Raw genomic sequence first — 19040 nt, 5'->3', positions numbered from 1 at the left:
ATTTGATAATTTATTCTACTTTCATTTTTATATACTTTAATATTCCAAACTCTATTTGCTACATACAAGAAGATCTTGATGACTTACAAAGGTAGAACATCTAAGAATTGAGATATCTTCTTTCAAAAAAGGACTGACTTGGTCATATGAAACAATGGTACATGTATGATTCATGACTAAAACAGAACAATTCATGGTGCCTAGTGTAAATCTTAGTTGTTGCAGGTCAAGTAATCCAGTAGAGTGAAGAGATGTAACGATGCTTTTCGTGCCCATCAGTGCGGCAATTGATTGTAATTGCCAAATGAGTTTCATGTGTTTGCATATATACACTCCTACATCCCAATTGTAGAGGCAGTGCCATTACAATACCTTTTCGCCCTCAGGAAGGCTGCATCCTTACAAAACAAAATAAACACTAAGAATTTTGGAAGTATCGGCAACCACTAGATTCTCTGTTTGTGAAGATGTCGTGCTCAACCAATTGACCTACATAACATGGGAGGTACTTGTGTTAGGCGAACACGATTCCAAATGAAATATACAAGCTAGTAAGCGGGTCTATGCCAGTTCTTACACTCTTTGGTAGAATAAGAAAAACTGAAAATTTTGGTTAGAGGGTCAAAACTTGTATGTTAAGCATTGATTTAACATGACAAACCTCTACATCTGTGTGCTGATGCAATTGAAATGAGGTAAGTTAAAAATCACCTTTTTCTTGTGCTTCAAATTCAGTACCAGAGGCCCTTGACTGCTGGTGCCAGCATCACCCGAATGTCGGTTATCCTCAACAGTCCAGTTCCAAACTTTAATAAATGAGTCATTCCCACCGGAAACTAAAAGTTGGCCTCGTGCACCAAACCTTGCAAACGTTCTGAGGAGGACGAGTTAAAAAACTTTAGCTTTTCATCATTTTACTTCTTGCCCGATTGTTTACCTCCCAAACAGTGCAGCAATCTTAAACAGTTCAGTGGATTGAGAGAAACATACACATGATTTACAATGCTAGCATGACCACCGAGGCCGAAATGCAGATGTCGCTTTCTTCCAGGTACTAAAGCATCCAAGTGAGGTGGACTCGTTATGTCACCAGTCACTTTTAGATCTTTGTTTGGTGCCTTCTTTTTTGAAACAGCAGGCTGAGAGGACTGCTTTGAATCACTGCTCTCAAAACCAAAGTCAAAAACATCAACAGCTCCATCCCCCCGAGCCGCTGCCAGTAATTTTCCAGCTTCACCTGGGACGTCACCTTCCATCGAAGCCAATGCATGAATGAAGGGAGGGTTGCAAAAGCCCCCAACTCCTTCATTACTGGTGACTGCTGTCGCAGCTGAACAAGTAATAAGCAAATTACATATTACAAATTATTTGCCAATCTAGTTTTTTAAAAATAAAAACAGTTACGAAATCCATAAAACTAACGCAATTTTATAACTTGAGGATAAAGTGGCTCATATTAATCAGGTGAATATGGGCAAAGAATAAAACGTCAAACACAGGAACAGAACTTACCAAGGTCAACGACCTGCAATGGCCTTCCACGATTAAAGTCCCACTTCACTATCTTCGAATCTAATCCTCCAGTTACAACTGTAAGAAATATGAAAAACCAAGTTATTAGGAGGAAAAATATTGTATGTTTTTCATTCCGTTTAAGGTCACAAGAAATCCAAAGAATATGACCATGATATGGCTGTCACACTGTTGACAAGCAAACTCAAATCTACTTGTTATTCAAGACCAATCAGGAGATTCAACCTAAAATGGACGCAAATTTTTTCACCTTCCCAGGGCCTACGAGAATGAAACTGCACAGAGCTGCAAATCTGTAAAATGTAGAAATGAGCATCAGCAAAACAAAACGTATATATCTCCTTAGAAGACCATAACTTCGTGCACTACATATAGAAATTGCTGCACACGAGATTTTAAGCACACACATCAGCATAGCCAGTAGAACCCCAAAACCTTCCGAAGAATACGCGGCATTCCAAAAGAAATCTACTTCTCGATCAATAAGACTAAACAAGCTAGAAAATTAGGGTAGTAATTCCAAAAAGAGAAATGCTCCAGTCTTACATTTGAATGAGCTCCTTGTAGAGTTTTGAAAAGCTTGTGGGAACGGAGATCTATGATCTGCCCACCAACAAACATATCATTGCATCAAGCCCATGTTTGAATAATCATGGGCAGGATATCCACTTCTGAAATACCTAGGGTTGCCACACACCACTAACTCGATACTTCTCTAGCGTCGTACCACATTGAAATGTTTTATAAACTGCCATGAGATGGACATTTCAATGACCAAACCATAACTAGCCATACTAATCAAAGCTAGTGAATATGATGATTCATTAGGTAGTACAATGTAGATACAATGTCACGTGCTTAGACCTATATCATAGACACAAAAGTAGCAAAATTACCTTCACAGCTCCAGAGTCATCTGCTGCAGCAAGATACGTCGCTTTAGGATTCAATGCCACCTTCATCAATAACAGAAATGCATAAGTTACCGGGTCTGACAATTTGGATCACATCGTAATTCCAGAAACTATGTACTTGTATCTGACCAGAATCAGGAAAACTCCCTAAAATTCTACTTTTAGGTGACTGATAGATCTAACCCTCAAGAATCTTGAAGAATGCAGTCACTGGTCTCCAGGTGGACAGAGAACCAAGACATGCTCCTAACCACAATGCATGAGAAAAATGGTGAACAAATCAACAACTTAAGATATCCACCTGGTTGATCTCCTCGGTGTTGAATGAGTAAGTTTGTAAAGGGCTCCCTGTAGGGCCCTCCATTCAAGACGAACGTACTGACCCGTTAGTCATCAGTAGCTTCACAAAATCGCCTGCTCACCAGCACTTAAGCCTCGGTATAAGCAAACAGCACACGTGTGGGATGATCAAAGCCACTTGAACCAACATATAGAAAGGACAATCGTATGTGCAAGGAACATCAAAAATACCTGACGCACATCCAGGCAGTAGACAGTAGAACCCGCTGCAGCGTACAGGACATGTTCACTTCCTATACCAAGTCACCAGCATCAACAATCCACTCATATGTTTATGTTCAACCCACAAAACTTCGTTTGCAACTCAAGAAAAGAAAAGTTAAACGACCGTTCTTTCCATTTTAGATCCTTCAACATATATCTCGAAACGGAAGACAAGGACGAGGGGTAGAGATGGACCAGATGTTGGTAAAACGGAAACCACTGCTTGGCCATCAAAATACTGAAGCCTGTGGCAACAAGTGGTGGTTCGAATGTCAAAAACGCACACGCTCCCATCCTGATCGAAAAGAGATCATAAGTAGCTCATCCATTAGCAACCATAAAAGAACGAATTCGCAAGGAATCTTCCAATATTAAGCTCGTAAGACAAATGGTTCATCGTGCAGAAGAGCATGCAAATCTCAGTTCAATTCATAGTGCACAGTGGGCAAGAGGCGCTGACATGTGGCTCAAGTAAAGGGCAGAAGAACACGGAAAGTTGCGAACATAGCTACCTCGCTAGAAGAAGTGACGACATTGGGAAAAGACGGATGGGCGGCACAGCATAAGACAGAGTCTGTATGACCTTCCAAGCGGCGTACTGGAAGACCACGTTGAAGATCTTGCTGGACGTTCGCCATGGTTAGAAATAAACGAAAAAACCTCGAGGCAAGCTCCCGTTCACTTAAGGATTTACTGCGCCATTAAATACCTCTACACAGATAAAAGCAGGAAAGTTAAACCTTGGGAAAAACTTTACAAGCTCTATTGCACACAAGGGATGAAAAAGCTCGTAAACTAACTACAGGGTAAATGTTATCTAATTAAACAATGATTCCTGCGGACATGTAGATATTTTCTTTTCCACTAGAACACCGTGTATATATTTTCGGATAAAAAAATTTATGACACATACTTCTACGGGAATTGACCACGGTAAAACACAAGACATAACGAATGCTTCCGCGCATATCACTATTGCTCTCAGGCATCAGCCTTCTGATAAACTATCTCATTAGCCATTTCTGCTTTCAGACTCCTCCTTCATGGCTACATGTATAAAATAATATGATTATTTTTATTATTGTTGTTGTTATTGTTGATAACATGATATTACTAAGTAAAATTATAAAAATAATCATTAATTGGACATCAAACACAAAGCCTACAAATACTAAGAAAAAAGCTGCAATTGGATTTCACTTAAAACCACTTCGGATGCTAGAACTTCGACAATACTTACGGTGGAAGGGTTAGGGACGACAGTTGGATAACCTAGTTTTTGTGCGACGAGCGCAAGATTGATAACCTAAAGCAATCACGCCATTTACAGCGACTTGATACTGGAAGGTTATCATTGAGGCAAAATTCTGCGCTGGTCGTACAAGAAGAGGAACACGTGACACTATCCAGTGTGGTCGCACACCTACTTGAACTACGTTACACAGTGCCTACTGCTCTGCTTCTTGCAAGCTCACAGCACTCGTACTCAAATACATTAGCAACACAATTCGGCCAAGGATCAAACTGCACTACATTAATCAATCAATTCCCTAGGTTAGCCGGTCGTGATGCTGCGAATAATGAGTACAGATTTAGCGTCTCCTTAGAAAATAAGAATACAAAAAACTAGAGGAGGACAAGAAGAAAAAATTGACGGAGAAAAACAGAGTTGCGGATTCGATAGCAAGGGGTGGCGCAATTCCTAAAGAATTTCATCAATGCAGTGATCGTTAAGGCCAGTGCGTAGAGATCTTACGATAGTGCACTCCGGTCGTTGGCGCTGGTGATTCTAACCTTCAAATAACAAGAATGCGATACTGCGAACTGTCTTCATCGCAGCTAATCACCCCAAATCAGTTTGGTCGCCAAATCGCTGGGGAGCCCTAAGTTTTATTGCATTACGGCTGGGCTTGATGCAACGACGATGAGCTTGAAGTCTCTACTGGACTTCATGTTCGTAAGTGTGAAAAGAGCTCGTCTGTGGCTTAAATATAGTTTTCCATTTTTGTCTTATCGCCATTTTTTTTTATTATTTGTGCATGCAAACTTTCTGTTTTTCAAGTTTAAATTGAGGTAGTAATTTATGTTAAATAAACTGTGCTATCTCAAGCCTATAATTTTCTAGTGATTTGAGATTTTTCTTTTTGAATTTTGAGTGTTGTGGAAGGTATTTCTCAAAAATTAAAGTTTGTAGAGTGGTGAACAAGAAATAGTGGTCCATTCTCCTCTAATATATCAAATATATCAGAATTTCTTGTTCCAGAATAGTAATGTTCAAGAGTGTGGTTTATATTCCTTTGTTGATCAAGTTTTTTAGAATTCATAATTCATGACAAATAATCAATTATTTGAGCTGTATGTACATTTTTTAAAATACAATAGAGTTTCAGTTATAGATTATTACTGCTCACAATGTTAATTTTTTAAAGGATTTTATAACTACAATATATCATACATGTACAATATTGAAATATTATACATTTCACTTATATTGTAAGGAAAAAACTACAATGAAAAAAATATATGGTGTAAAAATATGAATATTGAACAAGAAAAGTGTTCAAATATATATATATATATATATATATAAATCTCTCTCTCAAGACTTTGTTTTAGAGCATATATAATAGATTACTCTAAGAAATTCAATACTAGGCTACCATGTGGGTCACAAAAAAATAGCTAGTATCTTTTCTTAGTCAATCTTCAATTTTATAAACTTGTACTTTGATTCTTCTTTTTTCTTTTATGTTCGGAATGCCAACCTGAATTTCTAATTTCTTTCATAGTCTCCATTTTTTTATTACCAAATTTTAACATATTTGTTGCCAATTCAACTTCATTTAAGGTTTTTAATTACTCATTTTCTTATTTTATTCTCCATTAAATAAGTAAAATCTTTGTAAACCCTTTTGTTTTCAATGTTCATGATTTAGTTTCAGATGAAGTATTGTTAGCATTATCTGGTGAAAGTGGTGCAAAAGTGTGATATAGAGAATGAGGTTTACATGTTTAATCATCTAAGGATTCATCCACACCAACTGCTTGAATGTTTGCTAAATTTTTACTCGAATTGCCAGAAGCAAAAAATGACACAGCCAAAGAAATTAATAATAATAATAATAATAAATTTAAAATAGAATTCACAATATATTTTATATTAAATAGGTATATCATTAAATAAAAGATGGCATATACAGCTACATTCATAATAGATAATACCTCAAGGTATAAACACATGAAGAAACTTAAAGATTCAAGAAATAATTATGTATTCAAACAGAAATTATATAAATGCTCAAAATTCATTACCACAATCATAAAATAAGCTGCAAATAAATCATAGACTGATATCAACTACTAATACATGAAATAGTATCTACAAAAAAGTTTTAAAATACATATTAAGAAATGAATGACATCAAATTAAAAAAATAATATTTCTATTATTAAAATTATATTTTTTAAGTGTAATAATTTCTATTTTTACATTGCATGTTCTTTTGCACCACATGTATTTATGTATCATTCCCCAACAACAAGAACAAATAGCTACAAAGGCCCATATTTTATATAAATTATGTATGTCATATCTTAACAGTAAAACTCATAAAATACATTAATGTAATATTTATATGTTCAGTATGCAACATCATATACTTGCTTCATGTACAACACAGTTCAAAATGGTTTTATTTTATATACCAAAAAGCATGGATCAAGTATTTCTCATTTTCCTATATAAATTTGACACCTCAACTTTAAACAGAATTGAGAAATCCGGAAAATGTAGATGTTGCTTCCAAATAAATTTAAGAATCAGAAAATTTTTAAGTACTTTGATGTTGCTTCTGATATAAAAAATTATTTTTTTCTTTGTCAGGTTTATAATAACTACAACAAACAAAATACGTCAATTATATCTCAAAACATATTCATTATAAATTTCAGAATAATTAAAGTTTCTTTACAAAGCGAGCACAACTCACAAACAAAAAAAAAAAACTAATTTTTGTAACCAAGATATGACTTATTTTTCTAATGGAAAAAATTTCACAACTTCTTTTAATAGCACTGTGACTATTTGCTTACAAGGTTTACAATACTAGTTGTGACATTGCTTACAAGACTCATAATGTAACTTATAATGTTGCATACAAGGTTATGAATTATTATATCAAACAATTAATTATAATGTTACTCTTTACTGTAGAGGCAATAAAAAAAATCAAACAATTTAAGATTAATTGAGAAAAAATACTTGCACTAATACACTTTTGTATATATAAACATTGAATACATAAAGGTTCTTTTTTCTTCTTTTTTTTATTTATTTTTATTTTTTATATTGATATTAAAGACAAGCCTTGTTAATATAAAAGAAGAGAATGGAGAATTTGAAGAATATACATGAATATATATATATATATATATATATATATAGTTACTTTATATAATTTATATCTCTTAAATAATATTCATTGTTTAGTTTATAATATTTTTTGGAACAAATAATGCATAAACTTATAATCTTTTTATATATATAATTAATTAAAAACTAATAAATTTTTAAAAATTAAGTGAGGAATTTAGTGAAAAGTTTTATAATTTGAGTATTGATTCCTACTACAACAAATAACAAATAGATGAATGTGGATCTAATGAAAGAAGAGATCATTTATTTATATATTTAGAATTTACATTTATCCAAAGATCATCAATCTTTTAAGCACCTATAACACAAAGAAATCCAGGTGAGAAAGAGATTGCCACATATATGACATCTATCAACAATAGTCCCATTGTTAACAAAAAAGAGATCAATATTAAGATTAAAGGTGTTGTATTTGCACATTAAATAGCCATAATCCTAGCCTAGTAAAAGAATATGATTTTTTATTTTTTTCAATACATCATTTTGGAGTTATTGCTATCATGCTTGTAAAAATCTAAAATCAATGAAAGAAAGATAGGCTTATAGTATTGAACTTATTTGCTTGGCAAAGCCAAATTGTAATTTCCAACAACATCTACAATTTGATTTGTAGAGACAAATATTGTCACAAGCTCATTGTTTATTAATGTTACTTCTAAAGTATGGATGTTTTCAACAATTGTCTTGGAGCTCCTTAAATTTTCTCTAGATATTGCTATATCTAAAGAATTAAATCCAAAACTATGCTTTATGAATTGAACAACAAATGGAAAAGCAATATTCTTTGACTTTGAACAAAAGATGATATTGATTTGAACTTATAGTCTCATAGTATTTGTCATGGACACTACATGCAAAAAAAAACTACTTCAATCCTTGAGAATTTTATTTTAAACTAAGTTTAAAATATACTTCTATTTTTATACCTATGTCTTGAATCAATACAAACATGCTCATTAATAAATAATCTTGCATTACAATTAAGGCCAATATCTACATATTTAAATTGCAACAAAATTTCAACAAAAACCTTCATTCATATCCCTAAATGTTAAATTAACAATCTTAGCAAAGCCAATGCCAATTCTTATAAAGAGTGTCTTTTTTCATGTACCCATCTATAACTTAGAAATTATAAAATTACATAACTCCACTTTAATTAAGAAATTTCACATGATCCATAGAGTTTTCATCTACCAAGGTTATAAATTAAGGAGAATGTTAAATAGATGCAAGATTTTACTAAATTTACCCACTCATTCTAACCATCATGAAAAAAACAAAATGGTGTCTAGATCATTTCTCTACTGTTGGATCCAAAATCAATGAAAACCAACCACATTCATCGTGATTATCATATTCTTCATCATGGATAAGTTGATTGAGTAAATATGTGGGTCTATTTAACATTATCCTAAATTAAACAAAGTATATCTATCTATCTATTTAATACAATACAATACTCATTTATGTATTACTTTGAACATACATAAGTTCCTTGCCATTTTGTTATACCTTTCACCACCAGATACTTTTTAACTCACCCATCTTTGTAGTTTGCTGTCTATTACTAAGTGTCAAAAGCAAGAAATAGGGCATAGAAAATTAAAACACAGAATACACGTAGCCCAATTGGACTCCAGTCGATCAGACCTCCACAACTCTTCTCTTCAAACTCTCTAAGATTTCCCGACATAAAATAAACCCAAAAGCTGCGATAAAACTGTAAAGGCGACTTTAAAACTGCAAAAAAACTCAAAAAAGAGAGTTGTACACTCCACTCTTCGTACCAATTGTATGAGCATTTTTTGTTTAGATCCGTTTGTACGCAATTTTCATGGAAAAATCTTCATGGGCCTGGAAACGGGGTGCGTGCGTCAAGCGCATCGTGTCGGAGCGGAGCTTCCCGTTGTGGAGTGCACGCTCGAGTGGCTTTGTGGCAGTTTGTGGCTGTAGCAGAGGAGGCCCCAAGTCGTACGAGATTTCAGGCCCCACACCGGAGAGTTCATGCCTCCGCAGCCACTCACAGCGGAGGGGCGGCTCTGGTCGGTTCTGCCCTGCTCAGAACCGTTGCGCTTCTCGCCACGTAACTCGCGATCGATGCAAATGCATCAGCTCATTATTTATTCGCAACGTCCACCTTCGCAACGAATCCCACTCTCACCTACCTTCTCTCATGCTCCCACGGCTCGTCTGGACACATCTCTGCGTAGACATATATACCTCCATTCTGGCTGATTCAAGTCTGTGACGTGCTACTTGACATCAGGTTTCGGTAACGGAAGAAGAACCCATCTGTTCGCGGCGGGTGTAGATGGTGAACAAGAGGTTGTTAATACTGGGTTTCAGTGGACCTCCTGGACTGCTCTGAGTGTACTGGCGTTCAAGTTCATCCACGGTTGTGAACCTTGAGACGAGCTTCAGCTTTTGCTGTTTTTTCTTCGACTTGCTGAGGAGTCTCAGTGTTGGCCGGATTCTTGCTCTGCAGACATCATGTCGAACGTCATCCCGGAGGTATGACATTACCTCTGTACTGTGTCTTTGAGTCGTGCTTAAAACTAGTCGTGAGTAGGAAATCCTAGTTTTGTGATGATAATTTTACGTGCCTGAGAGTTTGCGCACGGTCTGAGCTTAAGCAAGATGATGGTGTTGGTGTGCAGACTTTTTATGGGGGACATGAGCCCCAGTGGATGGTGGAGAGTCAGAAAGAGGGTCATTCCCATTTTTCTCGTCGTGGATGCGTTCGTCAAATACGATCAACATCCAGCGGTTTTGTCCCAGCGAGAACTGAGAATCTGCCCAGTGCAGGGTCCAGCTACCCTTTGAGGAAGCTTCCCATGACGACTGTGGATCACCATCACGCATATACCTACAGCGATACTCCCACGATGCGCCTATCTGTCGATCGAACTCCATTGTCGAACACATTTATGAACGTACCCGTAAGCACCTGACCAAGTGGCAGTGATACGTATTTTCATTGATGCGAAAGCTGTTAGGTTCTGGAACACTTTTTGGCAACAACATGGTTCATGTACTAACCAAGTTACAAACTTTTCTTTCAGATTGTCGAGTTTATGGTGCCCCTATGCTGTGGAAAGTGCGAGGAGAAAGTGAAAGAAGAGCTAGAGAACATCGTCGGCGTTTACAAGGTTGTGTGTGATCAACACAACCAAAGAGTGACAATTTCCAGCAATTTAGAACCTCAATGGCTGCTCAAGAGAGTCAAGAGAATCAAGAAAGGTTCGCAGTTCTGGAGGGGCAGGACGCTCCTCCAAAGTATCCATATTCCGAGCGATCCTCCCGTCGACCAGTCTCAGAATAGCCGAGAACACTTGTCACATGCTCGTCACTCAGAGATCTCTGTTTACAGAGAGCCTAATTATCACAAACAAAGGTCACAAACTTCAAATCAAAATCAGAGGCACATTACAAGGTCGTCATACGATGGTATCCAGCAACGAGATCCCGAGAAAAGATCAGTGGGTGCAGTGGCCGACGACTGCGAGTACTACAACGCAGGAGCAGAGCACTGGTACAACCGTTCAAGTCATGGCTCCTCCCCATACAGAACCTCCTTGGATGCAGCTCCGGGCTTCATCTCGGCGCCAGTTCTCAGTCCACTCCGGCACGGGCAGCCTTCATATGGGCAAGTGAATCAGATGGAGGATCGCTGGCCATTGCCCTCTCCTGTGTGCTACCGCTACTATTAGTTCAGCACAACCAGCTAAAAATGGTGACTAAAAGCTGCAGCGGCTCCAACAGTTAAACCTTCCGCGCACAAATCGAGATGTAAAAATGGTCCCCGTCATGGTGCGAAAAAGAGACAGTTGTATATGGATGTTTTTTTGTAGTTAGAGGAGCCATCCGATTCGAGATGTGGTTTACATTTTTTTCCGGCCATACAATAAACTTTGAAGGATGTGCTCAACACGAATGTTAACACTGGAGACCACTTATGTTGGTATAGTTATGTGGATGAGTTTTAGGAGAGGAAGTTGAATATGTGTAACAATGTAGTTTTTTATGTGATATAATGAAGAACAAGACGTGCCCTTGTGCGCGCAAGAGTTGGATCTGAGAGGAATTACTCCGCGCTTAGATAAGATCTAATTTGTACTGTGATGTTGCTGCTCTTTTGTGAGAAAGTCCAGCATAAATTACCTGCGTATACTTGTATCCTCTAAATGCAAACTTGCTCCATTTGGCATATATTTGGGGATGTTTTAGAGAGCACTTGTTATGTGTAGATGGGATACAACTTTCACTGAAGTTTTTATATTTCGTACAGTTTTAATTTACTTATGTTCATATGGAGAGAACTTTGGCAATTTTCGCACTTACTGTGAAGATATATGCATTAGAAGGAAGCAGTTACATATAGTTTATGGTCTGTTAAAACATTTTGGCGGAGTGTATTCCATAGAAGCAAAGTCTTCGTCTGTTTGCAAGTTACCTAATCATTTACAGAGTCTGGGGTAGTGTATGAAGTTCTGAAAAAATGGGGGTCGAAATCACATTCAAGAGAAAACCACTGACGCAAGTACTAATCCGTGGTCCCATACGGTATTGATCAGCTAGCCATGAAAACAAAGATCTGTTATAAAAGTAAATAGGATATCATTCCGTGGAATTCTAGATCTATGTGCAAGATATGCGAAACTGCATGACAAACGTGAGTAGCCCATGATTTGGACGACTGAGATATTCTGATTCTCACATGCATACCAATAGTCATCCCAACTTCTTGACAATCTGTCAGTATTATTTTGTATTGTTTGCTTATTCATAGAGACTTCTGAACCTTAATGATGCAGCTTTTAGCACATACGTGTAGTATATCGCAGCGCAAGTAGATCCGACGATCGGTCCCACCCAAAAGATCCACTTCACATGAGAAATCAAGCAACAACACCATCAGCAATTAGCAACTCGCTGACCATCAAAAGCTTTTTAGTGAGCCAATCCATTCCTGGCTCAATGAGATCGCCGGCGTAATACGTCTAATAATAGACATTTAGCTTGAAAAATAGCCAGAAGCATGGAAGGGACTGTAAGAGGAGATTCGAGCTAGACTTACATGGTGCTGCCATTTGTCAGTACTTCTTGGCAACTGCCGCGCCTAAGCTTCGAGCTGGATTGATACCTGTTCCAGTAATCGGGATGGTTGCAAGGTGGACCACAAAAATTGCAAAGCCAATTGGCAGTGGAGCCAATACCTGCATCTCGCAACGGCTTCAAAAAATGAACATCTGCATTTTAACCATCAACAGTGAACAACAAGATCTAATTCCACCGAACTTAAACCCTGGTGGTTCTACACAAGTGAGAAAGTTGATCGAGTTGGGAAAAGACGAACAACCAATTAATAACAATTATTTGCCTAATGCTGACGTCTGAGGTAAAAAGAGAAGGGCAAGGCAAGTCTGAATCGATTCCTACAGGAACATGAGAATCTCGAGCTTTACGCGTTGGGTCCGTCGCGGACAGCACGGTGTAGAGGAGCACAAACGTGCCCATTATCTCGGCAGCCAGAGCTTGGCCGATGTTATAACCAGGCTGCACTCCGTTCACGGCGTTGCTGGCAAAGCTGCGGTATTCTCCGCCTTCTTGAACACCTCTTGCAATAGCAGCGCCAACTATGGCTCCCAAGCACTGCGCCACAATGTAGGCTGAAGCTCTCGGCAGTGTCACTTGTTGTGCGAGGAACAGACCAAACGTCACAGCTGGATTGATGTGCCCACCTGAAAATCACTCACGAAATTAAATTCACAGAAAAACAAACGGACAAACACCCATAACTAAATAAATAATTTAATTTGGATGGATTTCACAGCATGCCAAATCAATAGAGTCGTATCTTTGAGTTGGTACTCACCTGAGATCCCCGCAGTGCAGTAGACCAAAATGAAGATCATACCTCCGAATGCCCAGGCGGTTTCAATAAGGCCAACGCTTCCCCCGAAGATCCTGGTGGTTCCCATCAGAGTGGTGAGACTGACGTATAGGAAGAGCAACGTCGCGATAAATTCCGCGATAATCGCTCTATAGAACGACCACTCATTAAATTCATCCCTGGCAAGAATCGGGGCTGGTGGTGGTTCGTGCGTATCCCTGAACTCGTTGTCGGTAGGCATTGTTAACAATGAACATGCACCAGCCCTGTACAACAGAGCCTGAGGGCCTTCTCTGTGAGAATCCTCGAGATCAAAAACTTCGAATAGGCAACCAGAGGCTCGTTTCTGGAATTGATGGACGTTCAGTCGAAAGCGGTTCAGACGACACACAATCGAAAACAACTGGATCACGGACCTACTTCGGGAGCTTCTATAGATTGTTTCTAAACCTAGTGTCGGCCAATAAATCCTTCGGCACTGGGGGAAGTCGACGTTGTTGTCGTCGTTGTCGTCGAACTGGAAGCTCGCAGCTCAATATACTGTCAAACCTACTCAATCAGGCAAATATGAATCACGACCTCGAGACTAGCTGGTAAGCATCTGGCAGATCAAGGAGGCGGCATGTGGTATGTCCACTTGCAACTTGAGGATTCGCAACAGTGATCGATGCTTGCCTCTATTGTAGAAGGCAATCCACATGTATGCAAGTTATCGCCGATTCTCGGGGATTGGTACCCGACTCACGCAGATAGACCCACTAGATTGACATGCACATTTGTACACTTTTATAAACAATCATGCATGTATATCTATATATATATATATATATATATATACATAAACTTATGCATTCTTGTTGCTCTTTGGCTTCCGATTCCTGCTTTTATGCACAAAAGCCAGTGATTGAGAGGCCAGAAAATTTTCCCGTCCCCCTGAACGAAATTTCGTAGCGCTGCCCTATAGAGAAGTTGACCACGCGGAAGTAGGTGAACTTCTACTTTGGGAAGGTACGAGTTTGTATGGTAATGTAGTAAAAAGAATCATTCTTGAATAAATTATTAAATTATAAAATAAGAAAACGGCCTACCTTAACAAATTTTATTTATAGAGATTTTGCAAGGTGACACTAAAACTTGCTACAATATGTTATTAGGAGTTGTTCCAATGTTGTTTTGCCAACTCATCTCTCTTATGAGCTATTTGATTTATAATATGAATACATTGGCAATGACAATATTATGAAAATTATAAAAAAAAAAAAAAAAAAAAGTAAAATCATTTGCACGCTAGCTATATATAAGTTAAGAATTTTCAAAGATCAAATTCTACATACACCAACAAAGTTTGATGATTATAAAATTAATAATTAGGTGTGTGTATATATATATATATATATATATATATATATAATAATTTGTTTGATGACAAATCTCATGAATATTGTGATAAAATAAATAATGCAAAAATTATCAAATCATCATAAAAACAAACAAAAAACTCAGTTGTAATCTTTATTTTGCTTTCAATCACACTATTCATTGAACCAATCTTTTCTTTTAAACATTTTAAATTCACTATAATCCACTTGCATGCTTATTCAAATTTGAATGTCCAATGCCCTCCAACATTAATACAAAAAAGGACATTAACCATTGTGAGACACGTACTTGCTTAAGTGGCATGCCCATATCCACAGAGCGGCTGTCGCATGTCAAGCATCGACGTATTCGGAGCACCAGTGTTGCATTGGAAGAGGTCAAGATCCAAATACATGAATCCAGAAGACGAATCCAGTTATATGCGATACCGCGTGCAGCTTGCGAGCAGATACGCAACGAAGCATGATCAGTCTCAGATTTGTATTGCCTAGGATGCTACCCAGTTGGATACTCCGTCGCATCATTCACGACGTCGTCGTTGGTGCAATTGCTGCGGTGGTTCCACTGAGGAACTCGACGTCAGTCGTCGTCATCCGAGCAGCGTCAGAAATGGTTCGCAACGACATCCTCGATGTTGATCACCTGCAACTCACCGTATCGATTCATACCTTATTTATATAAGTATTTGGGCTCGTGTTCGCTTTATGGCGTCACAAAGTCTGAGTATGAGTTTGATGATATACCTTTCGGTGCAATCCCTGCCAGGTTTCATCGCGCTTGTTGAATCAGCATGTGCAAGATGGACTACCAGCATGCGCTGGAAAAGTAGAAAATGCGTCTCCCAGGAAGAATCCACCCCACTGCGAGAGATTGTCGCGCAGAGCAAATGCTGTTCTGAGCAACTTTCTACCGCCGCATCGGATCAGGTCGCCACAAATGAAATCCGCACGAAAAAGCCTGCGTTGGAGGTTTGGAAAGTCGACGTGACCGGGTGATAAAGTCGTGTAACGCTTCTGACAACATCACACAGGACTAAAGCCGATGAAGAAGACTTGCAGCTCTCAACACCGGCAATGGCAAGTCTCTGCAGCCGTCTCATTCCAAAAATACTCATGACAATCCACAGATATAAGAATAAATTCCAACACACATCCCCCCCCCCCCCCACCTTCCCCTTCAATCTGGTATTAAGTAGAGTGCTTGAAGAGACAACCGTGCAAGTAATGGAATGCCTGGATGATTGCAACTTTGTGGAATGTGTGCAAGGGACCTGACCTCTACTCACAGGCAGTGTTTTTTAAAAGATTTCGGCCAAGAGACTTGGTCATGATAACCCCAGTTTGGAGTTTAGAATTGAGTTGAAAAATGGAAATGTTCGTCTCTAGCACTTAAGCTTGGATGAAGTAGTGGTGAAGTTTGATGTGCTATGAGCGGGCGTGGAAGATGAGTATTAAGGGCAGAGGTATTGGAGTACAAAGTTAGAATAACCAAATCGTAGACTGTAGACAATCTCGGCAGCATATACATTGTACTTTCAATATGATTTACAACAAAATAGTTACACACAATTTATTGCTATTGCTCATATGTAGTTCTAGTATGGCATCAGAGAGTATTTTTTGAAAACTTAAAAATTCCAGAAAAGAAGTAACAAAAAACATTGAAAAAAAGAAGAGGTTGTATTGAAGATGTTCTTCACAAAAACTGGGGCACCAATAAACCTCCTTCTCAAAAAATAAAACAAATTGTTAAAAATAGCATAACTACCAAAGATTGGCCTGGCTCTTGGTATATTGTATAGAAACAAAAAATCAAATGAAGTTTGAAATTGAAGAAAAGTAGAAGCTCATTTTTGATAAAGAGAAAGAATCAATATCCATTCCAAAAACGATTGAGACAACACTAATATCTCCAACAAATGAAGTTGCAATACCTACATGGAAAAAAAAAACAGACCATATTATTCTTATTGCCATTTGGAAATACAAAGGTAATACCATCTTTTCACATATTAGAGCATGCAAAATTGCCTATGAAGCATGGTTAGCTCTAAAAAATACAGATTTTGCCTAATACATTATTACTCAAGCACATTTACAAGAAAAATTTATTATACAAAAAATTGCAAACTAACAAATTGGTCACATAATATTTACACAACTTTAAAACTTTGCTCTAATAGTGTCACTTCATTGGAATAATAATTCCACTACAAATAGAAATATTCACTCTTATGTGATCTATGCTATTTCAATATGTTATTGTTATACAAACCTTATGTACCACCAAAATTAAAAAAGAAAAAATGATATATGGTGCTCAAGAGGAGACCATCATGAAAGGCTCCTCTTTGGAACCACAAGCACTCTTTGTTGGATGCAAAGGCAAGAGCAAGTAGTAACTACAACTACCTATAAAACATCCTATAAAAAACTATAAGAATCCAAGAGTAAAATTGTAACTAACAACTTCATAACTACATTGCAAGAAAATAGGATATTAGGAATTTGATTGCTACAAAAAAAAAACAAAAAAAAAATAAAATAAATAAATAAATAAATAAAAAATAAAAACAAAACAAAACAAAAGCTACTACAAATTCTATAGCATCCACATACAATAAGAAGAAGAATAAGCAAATATAGAAGTCAAAAAATATAAAAGAAATACCTCCTATATTTTATGCCTATGTATATCTCATATAAACATTCTACTCTAAAAAATCTTCTCAATATGGTATTATAAAGGATGAATAATAGTTTATTGATGTAAACACCACACATCAATTGGCCCATAACAAATAAGAATTTATAAACTTTGAATTATTCTCATTATGTAAGAACAAAGTCCACCTCGACAATAATACCATACTATCCATTTATAATCAAGGAATAGTAGAAATCTCCATGGTCAATAGTTATACAATTTGTTTTACAAATACATTGTATGTCTCTAACTTATATAAGAATTTATTCTCATTAAGCAATTATGATCAACAAAGATTAGAAATTTTAATCAAAAATTAGACATGCCATCTTCTCAACAAAAATAACACTACTATAGTAATATGTCTACTTTATGAAAAATTATTTATTTTTAGTATCACATGAAATCCATCCACCCAAGCCAACCTCACTAGCATTGAAAATTCTACTCAATTGAAAATCATGATGTCCATTGCCAAAAAGGCAATAATTCTTATTTTTTAGTTTTTTCTACATACAACTATTTCTACTACAATGCCACTCTATTATCTTAGACAATTCACCACAACTCAAATAGAGGCTCTTGTATCCATCCAAAATTTTTTCCTTAATAAATCCTTCATTTTAGCACTCTTGTTTGAATCATTTCAATAGTGGCCGAGTCTTATTGTTATCTATCATTAGTTGCCCAACTTGACTAACCACCAATTGGTCCATTGATGGTCATTATTTTAGCCTCACTATTATGACAACTCTAACCAACTATCACTACTATGCGCCCATCAAAGCTCACCATTGATTTAGTCTGCCTAGCAGCATCTCACTTCTTCTATGTTTTTGGCTATGTACAATGCCTTATACATGATTTTTTCTGTCCATACCAAATATAGAAACTACCTTAATTCCAGCTAATATTATCTTTATTCCATATATGACATGATGATTCTTGGCTATCAATCTAACAAGTACCTAAAATAAGCTTATTTTATTATAAATTCTTCTAAAATTTGGTATATTACTCCTTCTATCAATTTTACTAAAACTTCTCAATTATGGCATAGAAGATTTAGTCATATAAGCAAAAACTACTTCAAACAACTTGCTCAAAGTGAAGTTGTTATAAGATTACTTCTTAAGAAGGTTTTCTAATAAATATGCTCTACATGCTTACATGGCAAATAATTGGCTATAATTTTTTTTTTTTAAATAATTAAATTTTGGATCATGTATTTCTTTGATTTAATTTATTAAAATATTAGTAAAATTATTTTTCTTTATATATTTTCAAGATTTAGGTATTATGTTATTTTTATTGATGACTATTCTTATTATACCATTTTTTGTTACTTTTGCCATAAAAGCAAATAATTTGAGGTATTTAAAATATTTCACTCATGGACTAAAAACCAAACTAAATACAAGCTATATACCTTCCTCACGGATCAAGGAGGAGAATGTCTCTTCTTGGAATTCAAGTACTATTTGAATATTCATAGCATCTAGCATCAACTAACTACAATGTATATGCCATGTCAAAATAGTATTGACAAAGAAAAAAATATAACTTTTTTTAATGTTGTCTTGTACATAGTTCACAAAGCTTAATTATTCAA

At 36.6% G+C, this 19040-nt stretch overlaps 2 protein-coding genes and 1 pseudogene across 3 annotated transcripts; 1 reads left to right on the top strand and 2 right to left on the bottom strand.

Annotated features, from left to right (window-relative positions):
* Positions 1-239: 239 nt before the first annotated feature.
* Positions 240-4916, bottom strand: LOC112295061 (uncharacterized). Its single transcript, XM_024546197.3, has 12 exons — positions 4768-4916; positions 3524-3722; positions 3207-3306; positions 2979-3040; positions 2749-2805; positions 2430-2489; positions 2080-2136; positions 1784-1826; positions 1513-1590; positions 991-1330; positions 712-874; positions 240-489 (listed from the first exon to the last, which is right to left on the bottom strand). The coding sequence occupies exons 2-12, from the start codon at positions 3647-3649 to the stop codon at positions 400-402; spliced, it is 1176 nt and encodes a 391-aa protein (XP_024401965.1). The 5' UTR covers positions 3650-3722; positions 4768-4916; the 3' UTR covers positions 240-399.
* A 4692-nt stretch (positions 4917-9608) lies between these two features.
* LOC112295103 (uncharacterized) lies at positions 9609-11682 on the top strand. Its single transcript, XM_024546290.3, has 3 exons — positions 9609-9960; positions 10107-10388; positions 10512-11682. Exons 1-3 carry the CDS (start codon positions 9940-9942, stop codon positions 11157-11159), a joined length of 951 nt encoding a protein of 316 aa, XP_024402058.1. The 5' UTR covers positions 9609-9939; the 3' UTR covers positions 11160-11682.
* A 342-nt stretch (positions 11683-12024) lies between these two features.
* LOC112295104 (putative aquaporin PIP2-8) lies at positions 12025-13863 on the bottom strand (annotated as a pseudogene). The gene is made up of 4 exons (XR_016498251.1): positions 13325-13863; positions 12889-13190; positions 12527-12665; positions 12025-12333 (listed from the first exon to the last, which is right to left on the bottom strand). The product of XR_016498251.1 is annotated as a putative aquaporin PIP2-8 (transcript).
* Between the last annotated feature and the right edge of the window lie 5177 nt (positions 13864-19040).

The sequence above is a fragment of the Physcomitrium patens genome, chromosome 18 (genome assembly GCF_059467195.1).
Source record: "Physcomitrium patens ecotype Gransden chromosome 18, ASM5946719v1, whole genome shotgun sequence".
Classification (NCBI taxonomy): Eukaryota; Viridiplantae; Streptophyta; class Bryopsida; order Funariales; family Funariaceae; genus Physcomitrium; species Physcomitrium patens.
Note: the sequence above shows the minus strand (reverse complement) of the source record. Positions and strands in the feature narration are given on the sequence as shown.

Excerpts from the sequence above, each read along its gene's own strand:
- LOC112295103 (XM_024546290.3), top strand. The coding sequence starts at position 9,940 with ATGTCGAACGTCATCCCGGAG. Across the intron at positions 9,961-10,106 it reads TGTCGAACGTCATCCCGGAG|ACTTTTTATGGGGGACATGA; the intron begins GTATGACATTAC and ends GTTGGTGTGCAG. Across the intron at positions 10,389-10,511 it reads ACACATTTATGAACGTACCC|ATTGTCGAGTTTATGGTGCC; the intron begins GTAAGCACCTGA and ends CTTTTCTTTCAG.
- LOC112295061 (XM_024546197.3), bottom strand. The coding sequence starts at position 3,649 with ATGGCGAACGTCCAGCAAGATCTTCAACGTGGTCTTCCAGTACGCCGC. Across the intron at positions 3,041-3,206 it reads TTCCGTTTTACCAACATCTG|GAAGTGAACATGTCCTGTAC; the intron begins GTCCATCTCTAC and ends GACTTGGTATAG. Across the intron at positions 2,137-2,429 it reads ATGACTCTGGAGCTGTGAAG|ATCATAGATCTCCGTTCCCA; the intron begins GTAATTTTGCTA and ends GTTGGTGGGCAG.